A 26,965-nucleotide genomic window follows, 5' to 3' on the forward strand; every position below is an offset into this window, starting at 1 on the left:
AGTGGTTTTAAATATAGTTTCTTTCTTTCACAGAATGTCTTTTCTTTACTGATTGATTGATTGAATATTTTATTAGACAGAGATGTAAATCAGCACGATTACAGTCAAAACTATTTGTCTAAAAGGATTACAAAATGTCCTTGCGGTCTTGTTTCCATTGGGGTCCTCTAGGTATTCAATTCATCAACATATAAAGAAGCACCAAAGACATTCAATAAGTATAAAAACACTATATGTACTGAGTAAAGAAGGGAAAGAAAGGGGGGGGGGGGTCGATCACTTCTCGCCTGTCTAAGGGAGAAGTGATAACTACCTCCCCCTTTGGCCTCCTGAAAGGTGAATGACTGTACTCTCTCTGTAGCAAGACACGTGACGGGAGCCATTGCACTGCTGTTCAATTCTGTATTTAAAGACAAAATGTTAAGCAGCGTTCATCTTCTCTTCTCTGCAGGAGAATGCCATGGAGTGTGGCTCAGCGACAGGCCTCTCCTCTGCTCTCACGGCAGCGCTGTGCTCCCCCCTGCTAGCGTTTCTCATGAGCAGGTGACCACCATCGTCATCAAGAATAGATCAACCACAAACAGAGCAACAAACAAACACAATAATGCTTGTAACGCATAGAGATCCAAGACCAGCCAGAGCTGAATTTACAGTTGAAATAATGAGTCACTGCAACCGACAAGAATGAATTCTCCTTTTCAATTAAATCCACGTTCCGTCTGTACACCAGGGATCTTCAACAGGGGGTCCTCAGATTTACTACGGGGGGGGGGGGGGGGGGGTATGTATGTGTATGTGATAGGAACATTTTCTTATTTGTTTTTTGCATTAACCACTTTTCTGAGCAGGACATTAGCCGAAAATAGCCAATCTACAAGCACACCTTTGTGTGCTTGTAGATTGGCTATTTTCGGCAAAGAGAATTGATGTAGCGGGAAAAAAGAGGAGACCAAGTACAGAGCCAAAGGTGACGTTTACCAAGTATTGACGGTTCAAGTGGTTAAATGTCTGAAAATGCACATTAACATCAATCCAACACAACACTCATGACAGCGCTGTCAAGCAAGTCTATGCAGCGATCTATGGAATATATGAAAAAAGTTTAATTCGCAAAACACAGTTTTATATAATAGGTAGTGGGGGTCCTGCTTCATCTCTCTCAGCTAAGGGGTCCCTGACCTGAAAGATGTTTAAGACCCCTGCTGTAGCATACACTATCAAGAGTCTCGTGTGGCCAAACTGTTGCCTCCCACATGTTCTATGTCATACAGTCTGGAGCACGGAAGCGATAAAGCGGATGTGAAGCCTCCTCCTTACTTGCGTTTCGTCGCCCGAATCCTAATATAAATCAAAATAATCTAAACATATATACCGGTAGCTTGCTGCTTAGCAGAAATGGGGGAAAAATCTATGTAAAGATGAACGGAAATGCCAGCTTCCTCTTTCAGATTTCAGGAGGTATAGTTCCAGACTCTATTCTGAGATTGTGGAATAGTTGTCTGGCTAGGCGAGACTATCAAGAGTACTCTGCTCAGTGACTTGAACTTGAAGGCAGCACACTTCAGATCACTGAATATCACAGCAATGACAATTACAGTTTCTTTCCTCAATGTATGTATGGAATGTAAAAAATTAAATAAAAAGTGAACACTGACCACAAATGGATCTATACATAGATCTATTTTGTGTAAAAAAAAAAGTTGTCTTTGAAGTTGACAATTGTGTGATTAAAAAAGATCAAATTGAATTTGAGCTGCACTTTTGGTAAGCAGTGTGTATAATATAGCAGAAATCTGCTGCAGTAAAACGACACAATGCTGTGATATTTTTTATTTTTTCAAACATTGTAGTTTCATCTTGATCTGTTTTTCTCTTTGAAACTTCATATGAAATACAGATGAGAAATAATAATAATAATATATTGTTGGATTCATTTTATTCTGCCAGCTTCTTTTCATACAGGCATTGAATGCATGTTGAAAAACAAAAGAATATGTTTAAACAATGTTATATTAACTATAAAAGTAGCTATAATTTGTCATATTGACCCATACTCATAAACACTACTTGTCAAAAAGCGGCTGAATAAAAACAGAGACATATTTTCCATCCCAGATTCCTTTTTTACAATGTTTATAGAAGAGTTGAGGGTGTGCGTGTGCGTGTGTGTGTGTGTGTGTGTGTGTGTGTGTGTGCATGCGTGCGTGCGTGCGTGTGTGTGGAGGGGGCAGCAACAATTATTACAATGATAAAACGTCAGGAAATCATACTTTATGCCACAATGAGCCCCTGTTTACCACAAGATATAAAATACACATGAATGTAAAATGTACATGAGTGAAACAGAGAAGAAACGTTAAAGGAAATATGCATTACAGTGGTGTCAGTGGTGGGCTATTAAGACAAAGAAAATTAATAAGAACGATTTTGCATCAGAACAAAGGATTTTACATCAGAACCACTTCAGAATCACCATCCTAAAAGGATCAGACTTGCAATAATCTGTTAGCCTGATTTCAGAGAAAGAGTCCACTCAGAGTGGGCGGGGTCTATGGTCTGGAACCAGGCAAATAATCTGTACCTCAAAACAAATCATCCAAATTATTAAGAAAATAAAAAAATAACAATTCACCTTAAAGTAAAAAAAAAACTGTTATGGTTGTTTTGAAACTGGTTGTTCATTACTAGTTTTGTCCTTGGGCATTCTTGTGGTTATAAGGCCATTGCTACGTGATTTGGTCTTTGTTATCAATTTCCTGTTCATGTAAAGCATTTTGTAATTGTGTTTTGAAAATACTATATAAATAAAGTAGTTTATTATTTCTGTCATAAGTTTTTGGTATTCATTAATGAACTAGTAAATTAAAGGATTGAAAAGTCAAGTAAGGGGGGCTGTCAAGCGCGCTGCTGAAGTCCTTGTCATGTATGTCTGTCTCCATCAGTTCCTCCTGGTACACACAACACCACTGAGCACTTTCTTAATAACACGCAAAGAAAGGCTTGACGCCGAAACACTATTAACTGGCTGTCTTGACCTAGGGGGATAGTTGGTCCGGTTGAGGGGGCCACGCATCTCCCCCCATTAGGTACCTACTAATTTCAATGTGGCTGGGCAAGGCTGTATTCTGGCATAGAAGGCTGGGCAAGGCTGTATTCTGGTATAGAAGGCTGGGCAAGGCTGTATTCTGGTATAGAAGGCTGGGCAGGTCTGTATTTGGGCTCATCCACGGTGCAGTACGTGTGGTAAACATCAGCCTAGAAAAAGGTACAGTAGAGACACACACTGTGATAGGAGCTATTTCATGTATATATCATGGATTAAAACAAAATAAAATGTATTTGAAAATATTTTGTAAGTCCTAAACGTCTGATTTATGAATCAGTGTTAAAGGAGCAAAAAATTATGTGAAATCCTGCTGTTAACTGTAGGCTACTGCTAACCAGGTGAAGAAATCACAGACTGAGGCTTTAACCTTTGCTTTTATATGAAACATCCGAGACTATCAAGATTTCATGGAACATGTTTCTAAACATATTGCTATATTGACCACTTCAAATACTCTAATCTTAAAATAATAACAAAAAATAGCCTATTCTACATCCTCTCAATGAGTCGGAGACACATCGAGAGATTGTACAATAGGTTATTTCTACTGCGCAACATGGTCTTGGTGACTGAGAACTTGAATCCATGTATAAATGGAACAGAAAGCAGACACTCTGAATGCCATGCCTTGTGTTCTTGTACTTACATCCTTATTTTGAGACTCCTGTTGATCAACCTCCACCACAGTACCTGACAATCAAGAGAGATGCATTGAGATCATGATATTGGTAAAAAAAACAAGGTATTATGTAAATAATAAAAAATTATAAACACAGCATGACCCATTTTAAACCAGGTTTAAACTTAATAATAATGCCTGATCTACCTGGTCTACCGTGGTCTATAGTGTGTGCCAGCGGCTACGTCATTGTAGTCCTTAGCGGCCATTTCTTGGGTCAAAACACAGGTGTTTCAATTGTTTGATTGCATAGAACTAATGCTCTAGTCTAATCAGAACACCTGTGTAAGGCTGTGTTTACCCAAGAAATGGCCGCTCTTAGAACTACATTTGGCACACCCTATACTGTAGGCCCTGTGTACTGTATGAGTTATTAACGGCACACATTTCTTAGTGTCCAATGTTGGAAGTACAGGTAAAAAGATGCACTTGTTTTTTATAGACTACAGAGATTTTAGATTTCACATTTTCAGAGCGCAACAGGTCCTCGACTAGCGCATCCAAACATTTTAGTATATTTTTTATTTGTTGAAGAAATTTACAGTATATTATGTCTTAGTTTTCGTCACCATAGCTTAGTTTTTGTTTAGTTTTTATTTAGTTATCGTCAATGAAAAAAGTAGCTAACGAAAAAATGTCGTCTTAGTTTTAGTCACCGAAATGAACACTGCTGTGAACCCAATAGCAATTTCAAGTAAATGGATCAAGTAACTAGAGCAACAAACCATCGGTGAGGGCTGGTACACCAGGAACATTCCCAGGCGTAGAACTGCACACACTGTGGGCTCCAGTGTTCTCATTGTTGTACTCCTTGAGAGTTAGAAGAGAGAGAGAGAGAGAGAGAGAGGATGTCCAAGATGGAACAAATCATTTTGAATGTTTCGGCTTTTGTTGAGTCTCATCTTTACATATTTAATATGAGTTACACCAATAAGGAATATTCAAATGTCCAGCATTTATTTCCAACCTGAATTATTATGATAGTAGATGTAACTTACCCGTCTTCCGCTGTTCCAATACATAACTGAAATTTAAACAAAAACGACACACAAACAAAGCCGCAGCTTTATATTGATGTGACTGTTGAAGAGATGTTGGTGCATTGGAGTTGGTGTCAATAGTTTAGTGATATTTGTGGTAAGCTATTATTCGTATTACGTTGGTGTTATTGTTTGAGAATGTAGAAGCAAACCAGAACTGTGAATAATGCACCATATTTACTCCATATTGAAATAACAGATGTAAGCTTAAAGCCTATATCCATCTAAGCAATACTCACTTTCACTGTTCCTCCTCCTACTTTGGTTACAAACAGCAGCAAACCCCAGCAAGATCACACCCACAAGGACGCCACAGCCAGCTAGTACAACTACAGCTAAAGTCCATTGCTTCCCTGTTCGCAGACAGCAAAAACAAATTAGTGAAGCAAATTGTATTCACACTTCATATAAAGTATACTCATGAAAAAAGGTGTATGTACACACATATATAATTATTTAATACATAAATATATATATATATATATATATATATATATATATTATATAGACCATTTCATTGTCACCTCTAGACCGGATATTCAACTTGGACTATGTGCTATGTCATGTCAGTGTGCTTGTGTCGAGATGTCAGGAAATAAAAATAAATATAAAAACTACAGTTGACATCAGATAACTTAAAACAGTAACCATGCCTCTTACCAGTTAGAAACACTGTTGCTCTGTGTGTAACAGTAGTCCCCTCACTCATGCCCACAACTGTAAAATAGGAGAACAGTTTGTCACGTTAGTGTGTCAAGCTGTAAGCAGCAACATCATCATGGACGGAGTATGGACTGGGGCCCTTGTCTTCTGTCCCTCTACACTCACCTATCTAATTAATACATTCCAATAAAAAAATCTATATCAAATAAAATAATGAATGCAGATAATATGGAGTGTCAGAAATAAAAGTGGCGCTAAACAAGCCAAACAACATGTAGCCCTGCACGCATTACTATTGTTGTCTGTGGATAAATACATAACATTTCAAAACATTTCAAAACGACATATTTATAATTTAGGCATTTAGCAGACACTCTGAATCCAGAGCGACTTACAATAAGCAAGTTAATACATCAATATATCAACATCAATACATCAAATGCATAGAAAAAGTAATCTAAGAAAAAGAAAGGTAGACCAAGCTAGGTGCTTCAGTAAAAAACCTTATATAAAACCTAAAAGAAATCTAACTTTCATGTATGGTCATTGAGGGTAGGCAAGTTCTACGGTGAGTGCTATGGGCTAAGGTGTAGTCTGAAGAGGTACTGGTATGTCTTCAGACCACGGCGGAAGCTAGGGAGTGAGTCTGTTGTTCTAAGTACGACAGGGAGTTTATTCCACAGTTTGGGGGCCAGGAGGGCGAATTGTCATTACGTTAATAGATACCTGTTGACAAAGGGGCTGGGTTAGCTGTACCATCACTGAATGTATTCATATGTAAACCTGGTGAAAAAAGTACACAGAACAAAAGTTATAAATCATTTTAAAAAGCCCGCAGGGCTGGGTCCTATAGACAGGCTTGCCAACACTCCTGAATTTGTCAGGAGTCTCCTGAATTTTGACCCCATCTCCTGCCATGCTGGCATGCTCCTGAATTGTCATTTCTCCAAAATTTCTCCTGGATTCGGTATTAAACTCCCAAAATTCAACAGAACACAGGAAATTACATCTACTGCTTTAATTTTTTTCTGGGGGAGACCCCCCGCTTGAGGGGTGGGGCATTGCATGCAAAATCATACAGATTTTACTTAAGTAATGACCTAAAGACGAGAAGTCATTATTAAAGATGTATTACTTTCTTTCAGTCAGCAAATTTGTACACCTATATTTGGCATTTTAAGGCTGAAATTGTACCCATGCTAGTAAAGCAAGCCTGATAAAAGTATCAAACATGCAAAAAAAAATAACAGAATACAGGAAAATATATATCTGATATACTGTATATCTGTTAAGAAATTTGGGGGGCCCAGCCCCCGGTTGGCGAGTTCCGCGTGCCCCCCAAAAAGAAATCTCCTGAATTCTGACAGTCCAATGTTGGCAACCCTGCCTATAGACCAGGGCCATAGTTCCGCCGATTTAAAACGAATCCAATACGGAACTAAAACTTCCTATGTTTGGCCGCTAGTTGTGCTGTTTTCCCCCCGCGAGGTACCAAAAATAATTTGTCTACATTGGACCCCATTCGTTTTCCCCTTTGATTTTCTAACCTTAATAAACGTTGTCATAAATACTTTATGGTTCCTATCGCTAGTGAAAAACTCCCTTTCAATCACCATGATATGCGTTTTGTGCAAATATGGTGATTCCTGGGGTACCATTCAAACAATGATGGCGACACCGGACACCCATACAAGGGACAAAAAAACGTCATTTTCGCAGCATAGAAACCAATGGCTTCACTTCGTCCATATTCTTTTTACAGTCTATGCTATAGACAAGGCGAATTGTCTAGGTAGGAAACGTTAAGTTATTATGGTACCTGTAGTCAAAGGGTCTGGGTTAGCTGTACCATCAGTGAATGTATTCATATGTAAACCTGGTGAAAAAAGTACACAGAAAAGTAGTTATAAATAATTTAAAAAGGCACAAGTCCAAACATTTTGTAAAATGTAAGTGCCAAGTTACTTGTCATCTCTGATGACGGTGAAATGATGCCCTCTGTCAAAGGGGCAGAGGTAGAACTAGCTGCATCACTAGTCAAACCTGGTGACAAACATACAGACATTACAGTCAAAAGTAATTTCAAAATAACACATGTAGGCCTACAAATAATTTGTGATAAGTAAGTGTTGTTAAAGTAGGTGTTAGAGCCAGTATTAAAACCATCCAATCCAGCACATTTCAGGTTCATTACAAATTGTGTTTAATATTGTTTAGAGAAGTTTGTCAAAAACACATTTACAGGTATGTGGAATGTGAGACAGTCAAAGATTATGACAGTCAAAGATTATGACATTTATGAAATAAATAATTAAATTAAACACCACACACTGCACACTGTCTTCTAATGCTTAACAAATCTATACTGGGGTGTACAGTAGCTAACCCTGCCAATGTGCACACTCACTCACTCACGCACGCACGCACGCACGCACGCACACACACACACACACACACACACACAAAATTACCTGGCCTCCCTTTGGTCAGAGGTGATGTAGTTAGTGCAACTTTTTTTGTAGCCATTGTAGCCAACTCTTTTTCCAGAATATCTAAAAAAGTATTCATTAATTTATTTATCATGTTTTATCACCCAACTACAGAAATGGTCAATGGCAAATTAGTCATTGATGAATGTGAACAATTAATTAATTTCCTCAGATACTATCTCTGCAATGTCGAACATTTAGAACGCTCAGTAGATATTGAATGGGAAACTGGAAATCTCGTTCCATTCGTCAACTTTGCAATAAATGTACCTTGAGTGTGTCATTTGAAACCTGTGAATTGACCCTTTGTCAGCCTTCTGATTGGTCCCTGACTGGCCAACCAGAAAAATCATTCTCTTTTGCTACCGGGGGCGGAGTTATGCAGTGGGACAAAGTCCACATTCTACCATTAATATTAATGGCGAGAGTGTAGTTTTAAATTGATATTTATTTATTTTTTATTTAATTTTTTGTTTTGTCATGATAAATAGGAACATTTTGGAACAAAATGGAGTGAATACACAGTGAATATTTGTTGAAATGATAAAATAAATCGCTATATGGATTACTAGCCTTGTATAGAGATCTCCTGCTAGACTGCTGCATGGTGTGGTGATGCGCGGTACGGCCACGATGAGATACGGCGCGGTCAAAGCGATTTCGATTATTATAATGAGTAAGCTTCAACAAACTAGTTCACATGAACGATATCGATGTAACTAAGATATTCGATTGGGTACATATATTTTAAATGGGCAGAATTACAATTAAAATACATTTTATGTTGAGGTCGAGCCTATAGCCGCTTTCCAATCCGAGGGATTCGCACTTAGAAGTGCGCATTTCAAGGGCTATGACGTCACTGGGCCGCGCCAAGTGCTGTCCCATTTAGTAGACCGCGTTAACCTACCCTTGGAATGTGCACTACTTTCTCCTCGTTTTGAAGCGTACAGCCGATGGTCACTTCAAGCACTTCGTTGGATAGCGGTGTCCCACAATGCAACGCAGCGCCTCCACGATTCAACCCGAATCAAAACGAAAACAACCGAGTTTGAGCATCGCATTAAAAGAGCTAGAGATGGGATTTATGGCTCTTTGAAGTGAGCCGGATCTCTGGGATCCGTTCCTTTCAAAGAGCCGTTCAAAAGACTGACTCATTCTACTTACTTTGTAGATTTGATTATAATTATAAATAACTTCAACCCTATATACATTTATTTCGGACATATATTATATAGGTACAAACCTGCCATTTGAAAATAGCGTATCTACAAGCTCAATGCGTTGCGTTGCGACGCATTGTGAGCTTGTAGATCTGCTATTTTCAAATTATTTTTCAACATTTTACTCATTGGAAAACCTGTGAAACAGGACATTCTGCATAATGAGTACGTTCTAATATTGGTACTTTAAGTACATTTTGATACCAATACTTTTTTACTTTTACTCAAGTACATTAACATTCCAAATTTATACTTGATTGCAGTATTGACATTTTTACACAAGTAAAGAAATTGTGCACTTTTCCCACCACTGTTCAGATTAGAAAGGAAAAAAGAGCTTTGCGATTAATTAATTACAGAAACTTAACGCGATTAAAAAAATTAACTCAAATTAATCGCACTTAATTTTTGCACCACAGAACCTTCAGTTTTGGGCATACCGATCATCGCGATGCACCAACCAAGAAGAGACAACAAGCGCAAAGGGAGAAGTAGCCGATCAGAGCGCTTTGCTTGGCCCAGTGGATGCGAAATTTAGATTTAAAAAACTCACTCGTTGATTCACTCGTACAACAAAATGTGTTTTACTTGAAAAAAAAATCTTCTCAGGTCAAATATCGATGTGCGATTAATTGCGATTAATTAATCACAGAGCCTGTAATTAATTAGATTAAAATCTTTAATCGCATCCCAGCCCTAGTAGTTACCCTTTCTCACTTCCCCGAAACATAACTACAAATAAGATCATACAGTATGATTGTAAAAGACTCACTTTGCACAGTGATAGAGACACTGTTACTGTGAGGTGATGGCTTATTTTTCCCGTCTTGCTTCGCAGTGTAAAAACACTGCACTTTAACCTCAGCAGGGGAATGTTTATGTGCCAACGACAGAAGCCGTGTTGCTGTCACTTTGTACAGACAAGAGGGCATCACGACAGGACTTGTTTCCTCAATGAGTAAAGAACACTCTGAAGCAGATGTTTCAGAGCTGCCACATTTCAGTGTAACTGAGTCTGTGTCTGAAATCACAGAATGACTCACTTCCAAACTAGGCTGACGAAAGCCTGAAAATGTAGAATTAAACATAATATTAGTTAAAAGATGTTTGAATGCCATTATATGAAATATACATGAAAGAAATGCAATGTGTGTGTGTGTGTGTGTGTGTGTGTGTGTGTGTGTGTGTGTGTGTGTGTGTGTGTGTGTGTGTCTTTAAGTTAAGAGGAACTGACCTTGCACTTTTATCTCCCGAAAGGAATCTACATTTTGACAAGCCAAACGATGAGGGAAATAATTATGATAAATGCACATGAATTAGTAATCTGTATAGCTTCAATTATGCAAAAAATAACTCAACAATCTGCAATCCTGTCCATGAAATAAACTGTATTAGGCTAATTGTCAAAGCACATTGCTGACAGACATAATCAACATGCAACATGAAGACATAAATTAAAAAGATGACAAAAAGAGAATATATGTGCTACATAGAGCATAAAGATGTGACACAATAAAAAGGCATGACTTACAGAAGATGGTAACTAAATACAGATGTCCAACCATGCATCTAAATAATGCCATTGTTGTCCCTATCCCCTTGATATGGCGTCTGGTCTGACTGCATGTATAATGTCTGTAGCCTATAACCAATAGCTTAAAAACCACATCAGGAAGTGTAGCCTATCGCCCACAGCACACAGAACTATAATTCTGCTATATGGTCTAGGCCTGCCTACTACAGGGATGTCACTATATTTTCACACTCACTCCAGAGGGCCATAATGCATATACAGTCAACAATAGCAGATCTACAAGCTCAAAACGCGTTGCACTGATTAAAAAAAGATTAGATTTGTATTACCACGAGAACAATGGCTTCCATTATAACATTGTAACTTTTCAGGAATTTAAAACGTGATTACTTCTTCCATCAATGGATAGTCTAGTCTACTAGCAACCACAGTTTTACCCTAGCAAACGCCTATTAGATCCAAACACTATAGCAACCTCCTTAGACCATAGCAACCGCAGTATATGAGATAGGCCTACTTAAAGTGTGGTTCCTGTGGAAATAAGCCTCGGCTTTCTATGATCTCCTTTTAGTTGACCTTGTACCAGTGATTTGTACTGTCATGAAACTGTACTTTTTTCTATTGCAAACTACTAATACATTCTTCAATCAATCAAAAGCACTATTAGACCATAGCAACCGCCTCTTAGTCCGTAGCAACCGCCTCTTAGACCACAGCAACCGCCTCTTAGACCTTAGCAACCACTGTTTTACCTGAAAACATTTTATAATACTCAACACTGTCTACAATCAACTATTTAGCACTACTAATACTTTAATACTTTAAAAATCTTTAAAATCATTATCAACTTTTAGAACTTTAGACCTTTAAAACCTTTAGAACCGTAAACCTTTAAAAACTAAAAAACCTTTAACAATACTAATACTTTAACACCTTAAAATACTTTAACACATTTAACACTATTAATACTTTAACTATTTTAAAACCTTTAACACTACCAATACATTAACACCTTTAAAAAAACTCTCAATTCTCAATACTATCAACATTCTTAACGATCCCACTGTTTCTTCAGGAACAGAGGCCTACTTTCTAGTTGCAAACGTGCTTCTGTTGACGCAAACAGAAGAAGAACGTTGCCATGTTGTCTAATTGAATAATTGGTTGCAGCTGAGGGAACCAAATTGCCTACCTACCTGACTGTCTGGTGCATAAAATGACACATCAGGCTGTGGGAAGTTGCTAGGCTAATAGCCAACTGATTACTTGGTAGGCTACCGTAGGGCGCTTTTAATCATTTTAACTCATTTTTGTCTTCTGACAAAGTGACAAATAATGCCTCGAAAAGTAGCCTTGGATGTTCCAGAGTCCCCTGACGCCTCTGACAACGAGAACGAGGAAGATGAGGTGGCAGCCGACAAAACAGGTTTTTAAGACTTGAGTGTTTTAACCATGAGTCCCTAACTATTCTAACTCTAAATACTATAAGACGAGAACTAAGCCTACTTTCTCCCTCTCGTAGACTCGGAAGATGCTGCTGCTTCAGCAGGTTTGTATGGTTACACGTCTTTTCTTTTTAATCCTTCCAAGTCGGCCATGGCCCATGGGAATTAAACATTGAAAACGCCAGATGCCCTAAAACATTGTTGTCATGTTTTTCGTGTAAAGTTGCTAGTGAAATATTTGGTGTATTTGCTTATTTGGGCTTGCTTCCAAAATATATGATTAGGGCTGCCATAACCAGATTTAAATTGTTAAAATGTTTGCACTTACCTCTATTTTTGAGAATGGCAGATCTACAAGCTCACAACGTGCTGTGAACTTGTAGATCGGTTATTAATTTTCTCAAATGGCTGTCTGTGTATAGTGTGTGCCAACAGTGACGCTTTTGGGTAAAAACAGAGGTGTTTCAATTGTTTGATTGCATAGAACTAATTCTTTACTCTAATCAGAACACCTGTGTAAGGCTGTGTTGACCCAAGAAATGGCCGCTCTTAGAACTACAGTGCTCTTGTGGCCTAGTTGCTTCTTTTGGGCTGGTTTTCATTAGACCTGGTTTCTCTAGCAGAATCTGACAACACTATGGTCCGAAGCATCAACTGACCTTGTTACTTATTACAGTGGCTTTCAACCCTTTACATATCAAGGTCCATTATTTATTCAACATTTGAGCCACGGACCACCATTTGATGAGAATAGACTCTCGGACCCAAAAATGTTGTTGTTGGATTTTGTCCTCAAACATGCTGTATTGATGTGATGCCATAACAGTGCCATTAGAGATGACTGGTAAACGTTGATCAGAATAACAAGTCTACATGTTTTTGTTTAGACCTCTTGTAATAAGTAATGCAGATGTTTAACAATAATTTCACTCTTGAAAAGTGAAGTGAAACCAAATGGATCCATAAGACTCCATTTGGTTTCATTTTACGCTCTCAAGAGTTAAAGATCTATAAGGGTCCATTTGGTTACCAACACCATCATTTAGCTGGGGACCACCTGGAACCTCCACACGGACCACGGGTTGAGAACTGACTTGCTTTCTCTCGGCAGGTGCTGCTGTATCATCGCGCAAAGTCGCCAAAGTCTCTCCTCATCCATCCACTGCAGAGATGATAAAGGAAGCGCTCCAAAACCTTGACAACAGACAAGGTGTCTCCTCGGTGGCTATCCACAGTTACATCAAACGGACCTATCCCACTGTGGATGCGGTCAGGATCAAGTACTTTGTCCGTAGAGCCCTGGGTAAAGGACTTGAGACTGGGTTGTACGTGAGGCCTCCCAAACACACAAATGTCAACGGTGCACAAGGAAAATTTCGGGTAATGCTAATGCCTGGCCCTAGCCTATATATTTTGCACATTTCCCACAACCTGATTGCTCCTAATGGGAACACTTAATCCAATTTCAACCTTGTCTTCATAAAATGTCTTCATAAAATGAGTTGGGTTGTGGACAGTTCAGAAACCTCTACCAGTGACATCAATCGGTAGGCAGGTTTGATCATTTTGATGCAAGATGGATTTTATTTCAGTGTGGTTCTTTCCATTAAGAGACTGTAGTATGGCTCGGAATGCCCACCGATGTCATTGGTATAGGCATGTTTCTGAACTTGGCATAAGCCACTTCTGAGAACCAAGCGAGTAGTTGGCCTACACATAAAATTATATCTGACTAATTATACGAAGATGGGTTGAAAATTGGTGAAGCGATGCTTTAAAGTTTAAAAGAATTGCATGTTAAACATGGACTTCACTATCTTACTCCATCCACAGCTTTCACAGAAAACTACGAAGACGAAAAAGGAGAATAGCGATCCCAATAGCGACAAGCCAAAAGCTGTGAAGAAAAAGACTAAAGTGGTAGATGACGAAAAAGGTAAGCTTTTGAAACTTGTCTCTGTGGGACTGTTTCACTTCCGTTTTGGGGTGTTTCTAATCTAACCAATGTCTTTATCAAGATAAAGGTGACAAGAAGAAAAAGACCAAGAAAAAGACTGAAGAGGTGAAATTTAATTGAGGTGTAAATGTTAATGGGGGGGGGAGCAAAAACTAATGTGTAATTTTCATCTTAGGACTCTGAAAAAGCTGGAGGTGCTGCTTCAAAACTGGCCCCCAAAAGGCCCAAGGCTAAAAAAGCTGACAAGACTGAGGAAGAAGATGATGACCAACCAAAAAAGGCAACCAAAGCTGCCCCAAAGCCCAGGGCTAAAAAGGCTGCCAAGACCGTGGAAGACGACGATGGAGACTCTGAAAACGACCAACCAAAAGGGACCACAAAGGCTGTGGGAAAAGCAAAGGCTGCACCAAAGGCAAAAGCAGAACCTAAAGCAAAAGCTGAGCCAAAAGCGAAAGCGGCACCAAAAGCAAAAGCTGCAAAGACTCAAAAGGTAACTGATGAAGCTAAACCTGTCAAAGCATCAAAGAGAACCAAGGCTACCAAAGGAGAAGAAGAGGAGGGTGACGAGGATGAAGATTCCGCCCCAAGGGCTACACGGAAACGAGGAAAGAAGACTTGAGTAATGGCATACTATTATTTTGTTCTACTTTGTATTTTGTAACCATGCAACTATTTTGTATATTTCAAATAAAACGTGATCATAACAACACTCATGTCTTATCTATTCTATAGCAAACATTTTATCTGACATGGCTATTGTGCGTGCTGTGCTCCCTCTTTCAAACGGAGTCTGTGACCCCCCCCCCCCCCCCCCACTTGTTCACTTTAACTCAAATGGCTACTTTAGTGGGCAAAACCATACTTGATCGCAACCAATTTGTACAAAAGACATCCTTGTCATCCACCCTCTAATGCAAAATGTGACGTTTAATTTAGATGTAGCCACTTGGTCTCAACTGTAAACCAAATCTTAGACTACGGAGCATACATTAGTTTCTGTAACTGCATTTCCCACAATTTGGTTGTATTCCATGGTCTACAAGAGGCCCACATATTATTCTTAGAGTTGGGTCACAAGTTACTATGAAAAGCTATACATGAGTGTTTTCATAGACCCAGTAAGGCTTTCTACACACGGTAAAGTCATATAATAGTAAGGGAAAGTTAGCCTATTGCTACATCAATCTGGGAACTAAATCTAAATCACTAGCTTTCTTCACAAACGTGTTCATAAAGGTGTCTACTATCACCTCTGAACTTTGTCAAACCCAACTCCCTTGACATACTTTGTGGGAGCCAATCAAAGTTATTGGGTATCCCGAGGGCCTGGGATTATGAAGGGGAAAAAATAAAAAATGGCCAATATGAACGTATGAGGTGTGTAATTTGGGTATTTTGGGGCTGCTGAATCCATTCCAACCATTAGTTTTCAGTCAAAATGACTCCTTGGCCATAAAATAGGCCACAGCTTTTGTCTGTCCATGAGACATAATCATATTGGCAATAAAAAGAAAGTTGGAGTAGGGTTTGAATTCATGAAATCTATTCAAGATCAGGTGGGTAAGCACACATGACACAGGATAACATGATACAAGGAACACTCAAACACAGGGTTTAAAACAGGGCACAGGTGAACTCGAATTACATGATTGGCTAAGCCTTAGCAAATTAGGCCTTTTTTATGGCCAAGGAGTCGTTTTTACTGATAACTAATGGTTGGAATGGATTCAGCAGCACAACAATACCCTAATTACACACCTCATACGTTCATATTGGCCATTTTTTATTTTCCCCCCTTTGATCCCAGGCCCTGGGTATCCCAACTTTGATTGGCTCCCACAAAGTATGTCTAGGGAGTTGGGTTTGACAAAGTTCAGAGGTGATAGTAGACACCTTTATGAACACATTTGTGAAGAAAGCTAGTGATTTAGATTTAGTTCCCAGATTGATGTAGCAATAGTCTAACTTTACCTTACTATAACCTCTCCTTGTCCTTGGGGAATGAGGGGCGGAGGGTGTCGTCCAATTCATTCTCTATGGAAGCCAGAAAGGGTTATTACAAAGACAAGTTACTTTCCCACTTCATTTTTAAAACGGCATGTTTATTTGTCTTTAAAAAATAAAATAAAAATCAACTAAAAAGTATTACTTTATCTCATTGTCACTAATAGAAACAGTACGGAAGCACTGAGTCTTTGAGCATTTTTACTGCTCTTCAAGTATGTTCATTCAGTTCATAGATTCTTCTGCAGTGGCGGGGCCAGTTGACCCAAAGGGCAGGGTGGTACCTTCAATCCATCTCCATTTCTGCATCCTGGTTGAAGCGGACTCACTCAAAAGTTTTAAAAATAAAAAAATACATCACAGATTGATCCAGTGACTGATGCCATGTAGTGAGCGATGTAGTTTCATTCTCATCAATCTTCACACAGTGTGTTGTGAACAGGAGGATGGAAGATTTGATGAAAACATGCTTAAAACGTAAAGAGCAGACTGTAAAAGTACCAGCATGGCAATGGTATACAGTAGAAGTAAAGAATTTGACAAGGAAACAAGAATGAGTTCAACAAATAAAAGCTTTGTTTAAGACTTTGGGCAATTTTGAAGTTTCTCTATCTGATCGTTAGGACTGACTTTGTGGTTTTTTTTCAGACATTGACTATCTGCATCGTTTACCGTGTTCAAGACAAAATGACATACTGTGTGTGTGAAGGCCTGTCCATACTGTCTCCGACCATCAAACCTTTCGTTGAACGTGCAGCTTTTCAAACTAATTCGGGCTAATGGGTTTCAGAAGTTGCAAGTGACGTCATTTTGTAGTTGAACCGTACCTTTCAGACGAACGGTTCGGTGGTCAGAGAGAGTATGGACAGGCCTTGAGTAATGCTGTTGCAGAACTGTGTCGTTGTGAAAATAGTCGCTCTACAAATGTAAATCGTCTATTTTCACAGATCGACACCATCATATGATGACGTGTAGGCTTCAGTGTCCGAATGACCAGACTGAGACATCTTTAGAATCAGATTTGAATCGCTTTTCAAACCACCAAGGAATATTCTCGAAATCTGATTAATAAAAATCTGTTTCCATTTATTCTGCTGTTCAGACTCCATAAAAAATACAACAACAATCTGATTCCAATCTACTTGTAGATAGGTCCAAAACTCTGATTTAGGCTGCTAGTGTGAACATAGCCAAAGTGAGCCCATCACCATTCAACCTCACTAAAAGGACAGAGAGAGCCATCAGTCAACTGCATTAAAAAAGCGGTAACATTGAAACAATACCACTTGAATCAACTAAAAGAATAAAACTCTTAATTACAATTTCTCCAGTGAGGGGAAACAAAATGTCTTCCACATGTAAACAAATTCACTCAGAAGAGAGAAATCAAGTGTGCAGTTCTCTCGGCTCCTCCTCCTTCAACTAAGTGCCACCCGTTTTGTGCACGGGCCACAATTGCACCCAAGTTGATATTGTGAATCCCAAAGGTCCACCCTGTCCTCCATTCATTCTTCTCAAAATGCATCTCAGGAACAAACATCTGATTTACACTTTTCCCTGAGCATTTTGAGAGGGTGATTAGAACAGGAATACAGGCAGGACCCCTGAGATTCGACCCTGTGTATGGGTTAATCCCCTCCCCTTCACTCCCCTGTCCCTTCATCATTTAGCAAACGGCTCTTCAAGCAGGTCATCCAGGGTGCACCAGAAAGCGATCCAGATACTGCGAGATGACCTCCCAGTTCCTCCAGAGGAAGGCGAGGAGGATGATGATGAGCAGTGTGGAAAGAGTGCGGCTGCGCGTCTTCATCAGGGGGACGACGCAGTTGGCCACCGTGGAGACAAACACCAACAGGACGGCCATGACGCCCAGCAGCACGTTGATCAGTTTGCCCACGAGATGCTGCGCCGTGGCGTTCTCCAAGCCCTCGAGCTGCACCACCTGCTGCTGTTGCTGCTGCAGCTCCATCTTGGAGATGCGCGTCTGACAGGCCTCCAGCGCCTCCTGCAGGTCAAGGGGAAAACTGTCACTTAAAAAGCTCTAATTCAGTGGTTTTCAACCCTTTTCATATCAAGGTCCAGCATTTAAGCCACGGACCACCATTTGATGATGAGATTTAGCCTCTCAGACCCAAACATTTTGTTATCTTCGCATAAGGGGCGTTAATGGGGCGGCCATAGCTGAATGGTTAGGGAGCCTGCCGGTTGTCCCTGGTTCGATTCCCGGCCAGGATAGCAATGTCGATGTGTGTCCCTGAGCAAGACTCTTAACCCCTAATTGCTCACTGCAGCTGGGTTGGGCTGTAAAATACAGAATTTCCCCCGCGGGAGGAGTAGGTAACTATTATTACTATTATAAGAGTTTGTCCACAATTCCATGCTGTATTGATGTGGTACCATAGGAGAGATAACAGGCAAATGTCGATCAAAATAACAATTCTTCTACATTCTGTAATTGTGTAGACTTCTTGTAAATTAAGTAATGCAGATGTTTAACAATAATTTAACTCTTGAGAGCGTAAAATGTTTCATTTAGAGCGTAAAATGTTTCATTTTACACTCTCAATAGTTAAAGATATATAAGGGTCCCTTTGGTTACACTATCAATAGTTAAAGATCTAAACTAAGCACAAAAAGAAAGGAAACTTGATTTTGGTCCATTATATCTCCCCTTTAATAATACCAATTTGTATTGTGTTTTATATAATTTTTATTGTTGATTCATCACCTTTACAACGAGGTACAACTTGTAAGCATCGGGCATTCGAGGCATGAGCTACACAGCCAAACGTGTGGGTAATGCCGACCAAACTTTTGCCAAAATGGCTTGCAATACTGTTCTGCTGGCATTTACTCTCGTTGTGGGCTTCCCTGACACTGAGCTTAAAATTAACAAAGTGTAAAAATGGCCAATATGTGTTGTTTTTCTTTTCCTTATTACTGTGGGAGAGTGCACCAAGCAACAAAGGTGAACACCAAAAGAACAGTATTGCAGGCCTGCCAGGCCATTTTGACAGTTTTTCGAGGGGTGCTACCCACACATTTGGCTGTGTTGCTCATACCACGAATGCCTGATCCTTACAATCTGTACCTCGTTGTAAAGGTGACAAATCAACTATAACAATGATATCAAACACAATACCATTTGGCATAATTTAAGGGGAGATATAATAGACCGAATGTTGGCAAATTTTGGGTTGCTGCTACCCACACGTTTGGCTGTGTAGCTCATGCCTCGAATGCCCGATGCTTACAAGCTGTACCTGTAAAGGTGACGAATCGACGATAAGAATGATATAAAACACAATACAAATTGGTATTATTAAAGGGGATATACAGTATAATGGACTGAAGTTTCCATCATTTTTGTGCTTAGTTTATAAGGGTCACTTTGGTTACCATTACAACTCTCCATCTTTTAGCTGGGACCACCTGGAATCCCCCAGGGACCACTGGTTGAGAACCACTGCTCTAATTTACTACAGCACACTTTACAGAAATGTTCAACTTTAGGTTGAATATTTGACTACAGCACACTTTACAGAAATGTTCAACTTTAGGTTGAATATTTGACGGGCATACCTGAATGTCCCTGGCTCGTTCGTAAGACTGGTAAGCGATTTTCTCCTCCATGCTGGCGAGCTCCTGTTTCAAGTTCAGGATTTCGTTTTGATGTAGTTCTGTTAAATCATTGAGTTGCTCTTCTAAACGTTCACACCTGTCAAATGCAGACGATAGATACTGATAAGTCACACATGGGACAGATTGTTTTTTCTACAACTAGTTTAACAAAGACTATAGCATGTAAGCCTAGGCTACCTGTATCTCTCCTCTTGCAGGGCCTCCAAGATCACACTGTAGTCCCTCTCATAGTTGCCCTTTAGGTTGTCGAAGGACTCCTCTAGTCGACTCTGGCTGTCCCGTAACTCTTGGATCTCATTGAGCAGAGCATCGAAGCCTGAGCTCTGTCCATGCTCGAGTGTGTTCCCCTTAGAGCTAGGCGGGCCTCCCGGGGCTTCCGTGGTGCTGTTTGCCCCTGCAGAACCAGACGTCGCGCTGGAGCAGTCATCCTCGCTGCCATACTTAGGACTAGACGGCTGTAGCTGTGCTCCGAGGATCCTCGCTGCTCCTGGGCCCACGCTGTCATCTCCCTGGACCTCTTCCAGAGAGCCTTTGAAGGATGCGATGTTATCAGCACTGCCAAACTTGTTCCGGATAAGGGAGGCAATCTCTCTGGGCTTGGACACCACAGCGCCGGCTGCAGAATGAGTGGCATGACCAAAGCTAGAGAGGCCACCCGTCACCTGTAAAGGGCAGCGTTTGGTCAACACTTGGGACTGGGTCACTATTGAGACAAGACAAAATCAGTATATTCATGACCTGAAAACAGAAGATGGTTAAGCCTCATAGTCGATGTAGAGAAAAATAAATAAGCGCTCGCACACTAAGGGCTCCAATGCCACAGATGCTTTATTACCATTAAAAGCTCTGACATATCGAGCACAAAGCCCTTCCTCACACTCAGTCTGAGGAAGACTGAGCATTTGGAGCCCTCAGCGTGCGAGCGTGTATTCATTTTTCTCTACTCACTGTTCGTTGCTCAGCACCTGCCCAAGCTTGGGTTGGGGATGTGCATGTCGTTTCTCTTTTTTTAAGTCTCATAGGTGTCCAGAACTTGAGTAAAACATTAAAGAGGAAAGTTTGGGGTTTAACAATAAAATACAAACAGCAGCATGGAAAATCAAGACAAAGGCAAACTAATCTAGGGAACACCCAACTCAGATTGAGTAGAAACCATTCTAAACACCTTATTTGCAACATTCCTATTGGCCAATACCTGAGCCTTAGACGCAACTGTAGCTCTACCATAGATTTTAAAGCAACAGCTACAGACCACACAAACCGCTTCATAGAAAGAAGCGGACCTAGACGCAGCATACCATAGGAGCTCTACACACAGACAGAACGTCCCTACTTATCAAAAAGCCTAAGCAGTCACCTACCCGACTCTGCTTCTCAACGCAGCATACACCAGCGGCAGCCGGCAGGGACAATTAAGAACGTATTCCTTAAACACTGGCACATTCTAAAAAGTGACCCTAAACTTACAGCTACTGTACTGTATGCGAGTTTCTAAATTCTAGGAGAGCGCAGGCAAGGAGCGCTCGTTTTCAACGACATTCAGTTATTGTCCACGACATTGCAAGCGGCGCGAAGGCCAGCGGACCTTGGTCCTGCTCTTCGCCCCCGAGCGCCGCAGGCGCGAGTGGCCGCTCCGCCGGCCGCGCGAGTTACGAAGCCGTGGTGAATGCAATCGTTATATTTATGCCCAGGCCGTAAGGCCTGGGCAAGCGCACGATAAACGCAACGTTTGGTGCACCTCGCGCGGTCCAAGTGACTACAACGGAGCGCTCCCTACGTCCGGTTCAGCCAATCACAAGCTTCAAAAATGAGTCCGGGGCGTGGTTTTGCCTTTGCTCTCCTAGAATTTAGAAACTCGCGTACTGTATAGACAGCCCTATACTCGACATACCTTGGCTCCAACATCTTTGAGGCCCTGGTGCATGTCTCGAAACACGTCTTTGGGCTGCCGTGGAATGCCGTTGTGCTCCACCTCGCGGAGCTTACGATGGTAGTGCTCCAGCTTCCTCTGCAACTGCTGGATGGTCTGGGCTGACTTTTGGTTCTTCTTCTCGAAAACCTGCTTGATGCGAGTGCTCTGCTGTTTGTCTGCATTGTTAGCTAGTTTAAGGTACTCTGCCACGTTGTCGTCGCGTGCAGTCTGTTCTATTTTGATCTGTTCCGTGAGCTTGAGGATCTTCTGTTGTAGTTGGGCGATGGCCAGCTTAGTTCGCTGGGGGTCCGGGGTATTGTCGACTACATCGACTCCATATCCGTCCGCGCCATAAGAGAGGGCGTTGGGTGATACAGCAGGGCCCGATCCATCCAACCGCTCAGGCTGATCAAACATGTAAACAAAGATAAAAAACAAAGGGAAGTTTTAATTTTGTTATGTGGATATTTTGTTATTAAAAAAAAAAAAAAAAAAAAAAAAAGAACTGTTAAATGTGACTGTTTTTACTCTCCTTCAATAAAAAAAAAGATTAAAACAAAAAACTTAATCTTCATTGAATATAACCACTTCATCATTTCACAGATGTAAAATGTGAAGATGACTGCACTGTCAAATGATTTGCTTGATAGAATAGAATTAGACTTAAGTCATAATGTACTGTCATAAAGTACTGCAGTGTACCACCAAAAATATACTTTCATAAAAGTATTTGGGAATTTTACCACTCCAGCAGTGCATAAGAAAGGGGACAGTCCGCCGTTACTAGATCTTTTTGAACATAACGAATGAGAAAAACAGTCAAACTTTAGGCTTGTTTGGCTCTGTAAGACATGACCTGAAGTACTCTTAGAGACACAGACAGGGAGCTAAATTTAGCAAGGCTTAGAGAGCACACAGCAGCCAAGCACTCACAGGCAATCTCTGACCTTCCAGTAGACAGCTCATTTGTCATTCACCCGTTCATCCAGGCACATCCAAACTATTAAGGAGGAAACTGTCATTTCCTTTATTAAATTAGTCTTGACATTTATGCATAATACTCTTTGCACTAGACATCAAAAAAAAACATGACACTATTCCAGGAAAAGCCATTTGGGTTTCAATAGGTAGGTTTCTTTCAATATGGAACTTTGTTTTAATGAATAAAATGTAATTGTGTCCAATCTGTATGGTAGAGTACATTAATACAATATAATTTATGCCATTAGGGTGGTTGCATTGTGTCTCCCTGCTCTTCTATTGAGACATTTAGATCAAAGGTCATGTCTCACCCAGACATAGCTTCTGACACAATTTTTGACCTGATGGTCAAGATCCAATTGATGACCCGAGCATAATGGTAAAATTAGCTCAAAGCAGTGTTGTTTTTGACAACAAATTTTGATTTAGTTTTAGTCATAGTCTTTTGAATAAAATGTAATTTAGTTTGTCATAATTTAGTCACCTGAAAAGTTTTAGTTTTAGTCTAATTTTAGTACATTTGACTAAATATCATAAGATTTTAGGCGACTAAATGTACAGTTGATTTAGTTGACTAAAATATATTTTGGCAGGCCTTGATGGCATCGTAATGACTGATTTTACACTTGGTTGTGTGCTGAAAATAGCAGATCTACAAGCTCACAACGCGTCGCAGTTGTGAGCTTGTAGATCGGCTATTTTCAGCACGCAACACCTGAGAGCAACCAAACATAAAATGACTCTCTTCTCCACTAGTCCCTGCCTAACGTTTTAGTCTAGTTTTTATTTTGTTGACGAAATTGTCAATATATTTGGTCTTAGTTTTAGTCATCACAGCTTAGTTTTTATTTAGTTTTCGTCAGTGAAAAAAACAGTCGACAAACATTTTTCGTCATAGTTGTAGTCGACAAAATCAACACTGGCTCAAAGGTAAAAATGTCAGCACTTAAAGGGATAGTTCACCCCCAAAATGACTTTTTTTTTTTATCGATTACTCACCCCATGGAGACTTGGAGAATTCATGGATATGTTTTAGTTTTTGTTGCATTCTTAAGCCAATAATTTGAGGAGACTCTTTGTGTCTCCATAGGGAACAAAGCAGTCTCTTTGTGTCTCCATAGGGAACCACTACTGGTCATCAAATTATTGGCTTAGGAATGTGACAAAAACAAAACAAAACAAAATAAATCCATGAGTCTTCAAAAGTTATTTTTGGGGTTGAACTATTCCTTTAAGCAGGTTCAAATCCGAGATAGAAGAGGAAAGTTACACAGTGCTGCTTTAACAACTGTAGAGGATTTAATTTATTAGAATCTAAAAATGAATTAGTTAGGCAAACATTAACACAAGTCTCAACAAAAACATTAACATAACATAAAAACATTATCATCATTATCAATACTATCATCATTTTATTTTTTTCCCACAGCTAAGTTTGCTTCTCTCACTGGGAAAGCTCACTCACCTTGTCAGATTCCTCAGTGGAGTGATAACCAGAGGTCAACAGCATGTCTGCTAGTGCCAGGCTGGTGGTGGGTGTGTCAGTGGTGGAGGAGGAGCGTGGGCGTCCAGCCTGCAGCAGAGCTTCGTGGGTGCTGCGCCGGTGGATCTGGGGGCTACCCTTCTGGGAGGGATCGGCGCTCCCCCCCGCCTTGCTGCGGCGGCTCTGCAGGCTGGTACCTCGCTTCATTGTTGGCCCGGGGGCACCTCGGATCTGCTGCAGAACGCGGCTCAGAGCTGCGGGGGGGGCGGAAGCGGCAGGGTTGTCAGAATCTGCGGGGAGGGCCGAGGGGGCAGGGGCATCCTCTACCTCTGGCCCTGCATCAGGGAGCTCAGGGGCATGGACGCCAACGGATGACGAGTCGTGCGGCGAAATGGAGGAGCGGCGGCGCTGCGGTTGGAATAACTGTTTCAGGCCATGGCCCAACGCTCCCATGTTCTCCAGGGCGTTTTGGGTGATTTTGGACAAGCCATGCTCTGACTCTGAAGCCCTCCTTCCGAGCTCCAGCTCCGCTCTGCCCCCTGTGTCCGGCTCCTCTGGACTCTGCTCACTATTACCCTGATCCATCAGGGGCCTCCAGTCTCACAGTGAGGGTCTACTCGGGGGTGCAGGGAACTAGCTACTTGCCACTGCCACCCCCCCCCCACTGAGAGGCTGGTTCAAAGCCAGGAAGCAGAGGGGATGGCGCTCAGTTGAGCCTTTTGAGGGTGCATGCATCTGTGGTTTGGCTCAGTGTCATGCTTGTCTACCACAGAAGGAAAATAAAATGAATTATGACATGCAGCAAATGAGTGATGAACACAATAAGTATAAGAACCAGCAGAAGATAAAATAATACCAAGCAGCATAAAAAGGGTTGGCACCAAGACGCAGAGCATTTTTTAGAGCCTTTTTTATTTCAGCTTGTAAAACTACGATTTAATTTCTGCCAAATGTCTTCTGACATGTCTGACAGCACCAACCCAACACTAAGAAAACAAGTACTCTACAAGAACAATTTCTGAAATGCTCAAGTTTCTTAAAATGCATTTTTAAAAGTACCACAGAGCTTAGGCCCTTCTAATAGTTGGCTAAGTATCCCACATTTCAGAAAGCATTCAAATAATTGGATTAATATGCAACATAAACAGTGTTTGGATGAAGCAGGGTAACAAAAAACTAAGTGCAAAAAAGAGAAAGGCAATGCATTTCTACTGTAAATACTAGATAATGAATGATCAAATTCACATCTGATTGAGGAGTCCAAAGGATCCAGTGCCGTCCCTTCTTGTATAGCGCAGCTCTGGCCTCTTTAGTAACGCTAGACGTACAGTGCACACAACTACTCCAATTCTTCTGATCTCAGATGACAGGTTATATAAAGACTGCTACTTTACCAGTGTAGGAGAGTAGGGCGTGTGACAGTGAGGAAACAAAGACAGAATGAAAGAGAAAAGGGAGATAGAGGAGCTCTTACCATCGGCCCAGCCTCTCCTCTTCTGACTCACAACTCAGGGTTGGCTAAATGAGGGGGTTAAACATGAGAGGTTCTGATTAGACGCAGGCAACTGCACACCTGTAGGTCAGAGGAAATGAAGCTACAACTTACTCCACAGGCTCAGTAATAGGCCTGATCAATTATTAAATATAGTTTACACAGGTGTACACACACAGACATCAACCCAGTTGGCCATGCTTGTTAATGAATACATACAAGTAAAGTATTGTCCTGCCTGAGTAGTACTGCGTGTAATGATACTAATGAAAGATTTAAAAAGCCTCTGAATTGCTGACTACAAGGAAATATCAGTGTAATGGTCTTGTTAGAGCCAGCAGTGGGTCAGTGTCTAATGAACCAATACTCTGACCAAACATACACCTTTGATGTAATCTAACTAGAAATTACATTATATACAGTAATCACGTTGCACAAAGAATAATAAAGTTATGGCTCCTGCTATATGCTCAGTGTATGTAGTGCGCACGCTGTGTCTGTGTGCATTTCCATGCACATTTACTTGAGTAAAAGTAAAAAAGTATCGGTACCAAAGTACAACGTACTCAAGTACTAAACATTGCATGTATATGCCACGGCGTTGACAGAGAATTTCATAGCCTCGAGGCGCGTAGCGCTGTTTCAATGTGTCATTAGACCGAGGCTAACCTGCCGACGGTAACCCTAACCTTACTCTGACTAATGGGACCTCGGACAATCGAGATTTTCCTGTGGCGATATAAATAGGCTCTGTCATGGTGAATTGACCACACATATGACTTTCAAACGACTAAATACTATCCTAAAATATCTTGGAAGTAAATTCCGTGCCACAAAAAGTACGTTTGAGAGCGTTTAAGAAGGTAAAATAATACAGTGCTGAAGAGAGCAATGGCTGCTGTTTTCGGCTTCATTCGTTTCCATTCGGAAAATCTTGTTCTTGCTGATGACGAAATTAGGATGCCTAATATACAGCATGTCTCCAGTAGACATGGTGGGCATTTTCACCTAAAAGCAAGTGGGAAATGTAGTGGCCATTCCCTTACATCATTGATTCTCATCTATGAAAAGACAGCTATGTAACCACAAGCTACATGACAAATACTTCATACCCCTAACTATGTCAAGCCAGTGTAGTCCTACATAAGAAGAAATCAATACACTGCTCAACTAATTTTAAGTAGTACACTACTAATTAAAATAATTTTAGCAGTGGAATGACTGAGTGAGATACAGTAACAAAACAACTACTACTGGTAGTTACTGTATCATACAACAGCATCAGAAATGTGGCACAAATGTGTCTCTGAAAGAT

The 26,965-nt window shown here is 40.6% G+C and overlaps 1 protein-coding gene across 3 annotated transcripts; it reads right to left on the reverse strand.

Annotated features, from left to right (window-relative positions):
• Positions 1–16,302: 16,302 nt before the first annotated feature.
• Positions 16,303–24,743, reverse strand: tmcc1b (transmembrane and coiled-coil domain family 1b; the record flags this gene model as incomplete). Of its 3 annotated transcripts, none has more annotated exons than XM_080728486.1 (5): positions 16,303–18,145; positions 19,723–19,858; positions 19,960–20,444; positions 21,674–22,096; positions 24,141–24,743. In XM_080728486.1, 5 exons carry the CDS (start codon positions 24,741–24,743, stop codon positions 17,831–17,833), a joined length of 1,962 nt encoding a protein of 653 aa, XP_080584612.1. In that variant the 3' UTR covers positions 16,303–17,830. The 3 variants fall into 3 exon arrangements, with proteins under 3 accessions (XP_080584612.1, XP_080584611.1, XP_080584610.1); XM_080728485.1 differs by having other exon boundaries at positions 21,674–22,099; XM_080728484.1 differs by having other exon boundaries at positions 19,960–20,477; positions 21,674–22,099.
• Positions 24,744–26,965: the final 2,222 nt, after the last annotated feature.

This window comes from Nannobrachium achirus (genome assembly GCF_963921795.1).
Source record: "Nannobrachium achirus genome assembly, chromosome: 6".
Lineage (NCBI taxonomy): Eukaryota > Metazoa > Chordata > Actinopteri > Myctophiformes > Myctophidae > Nannobrachium > Nannobrachium achirus.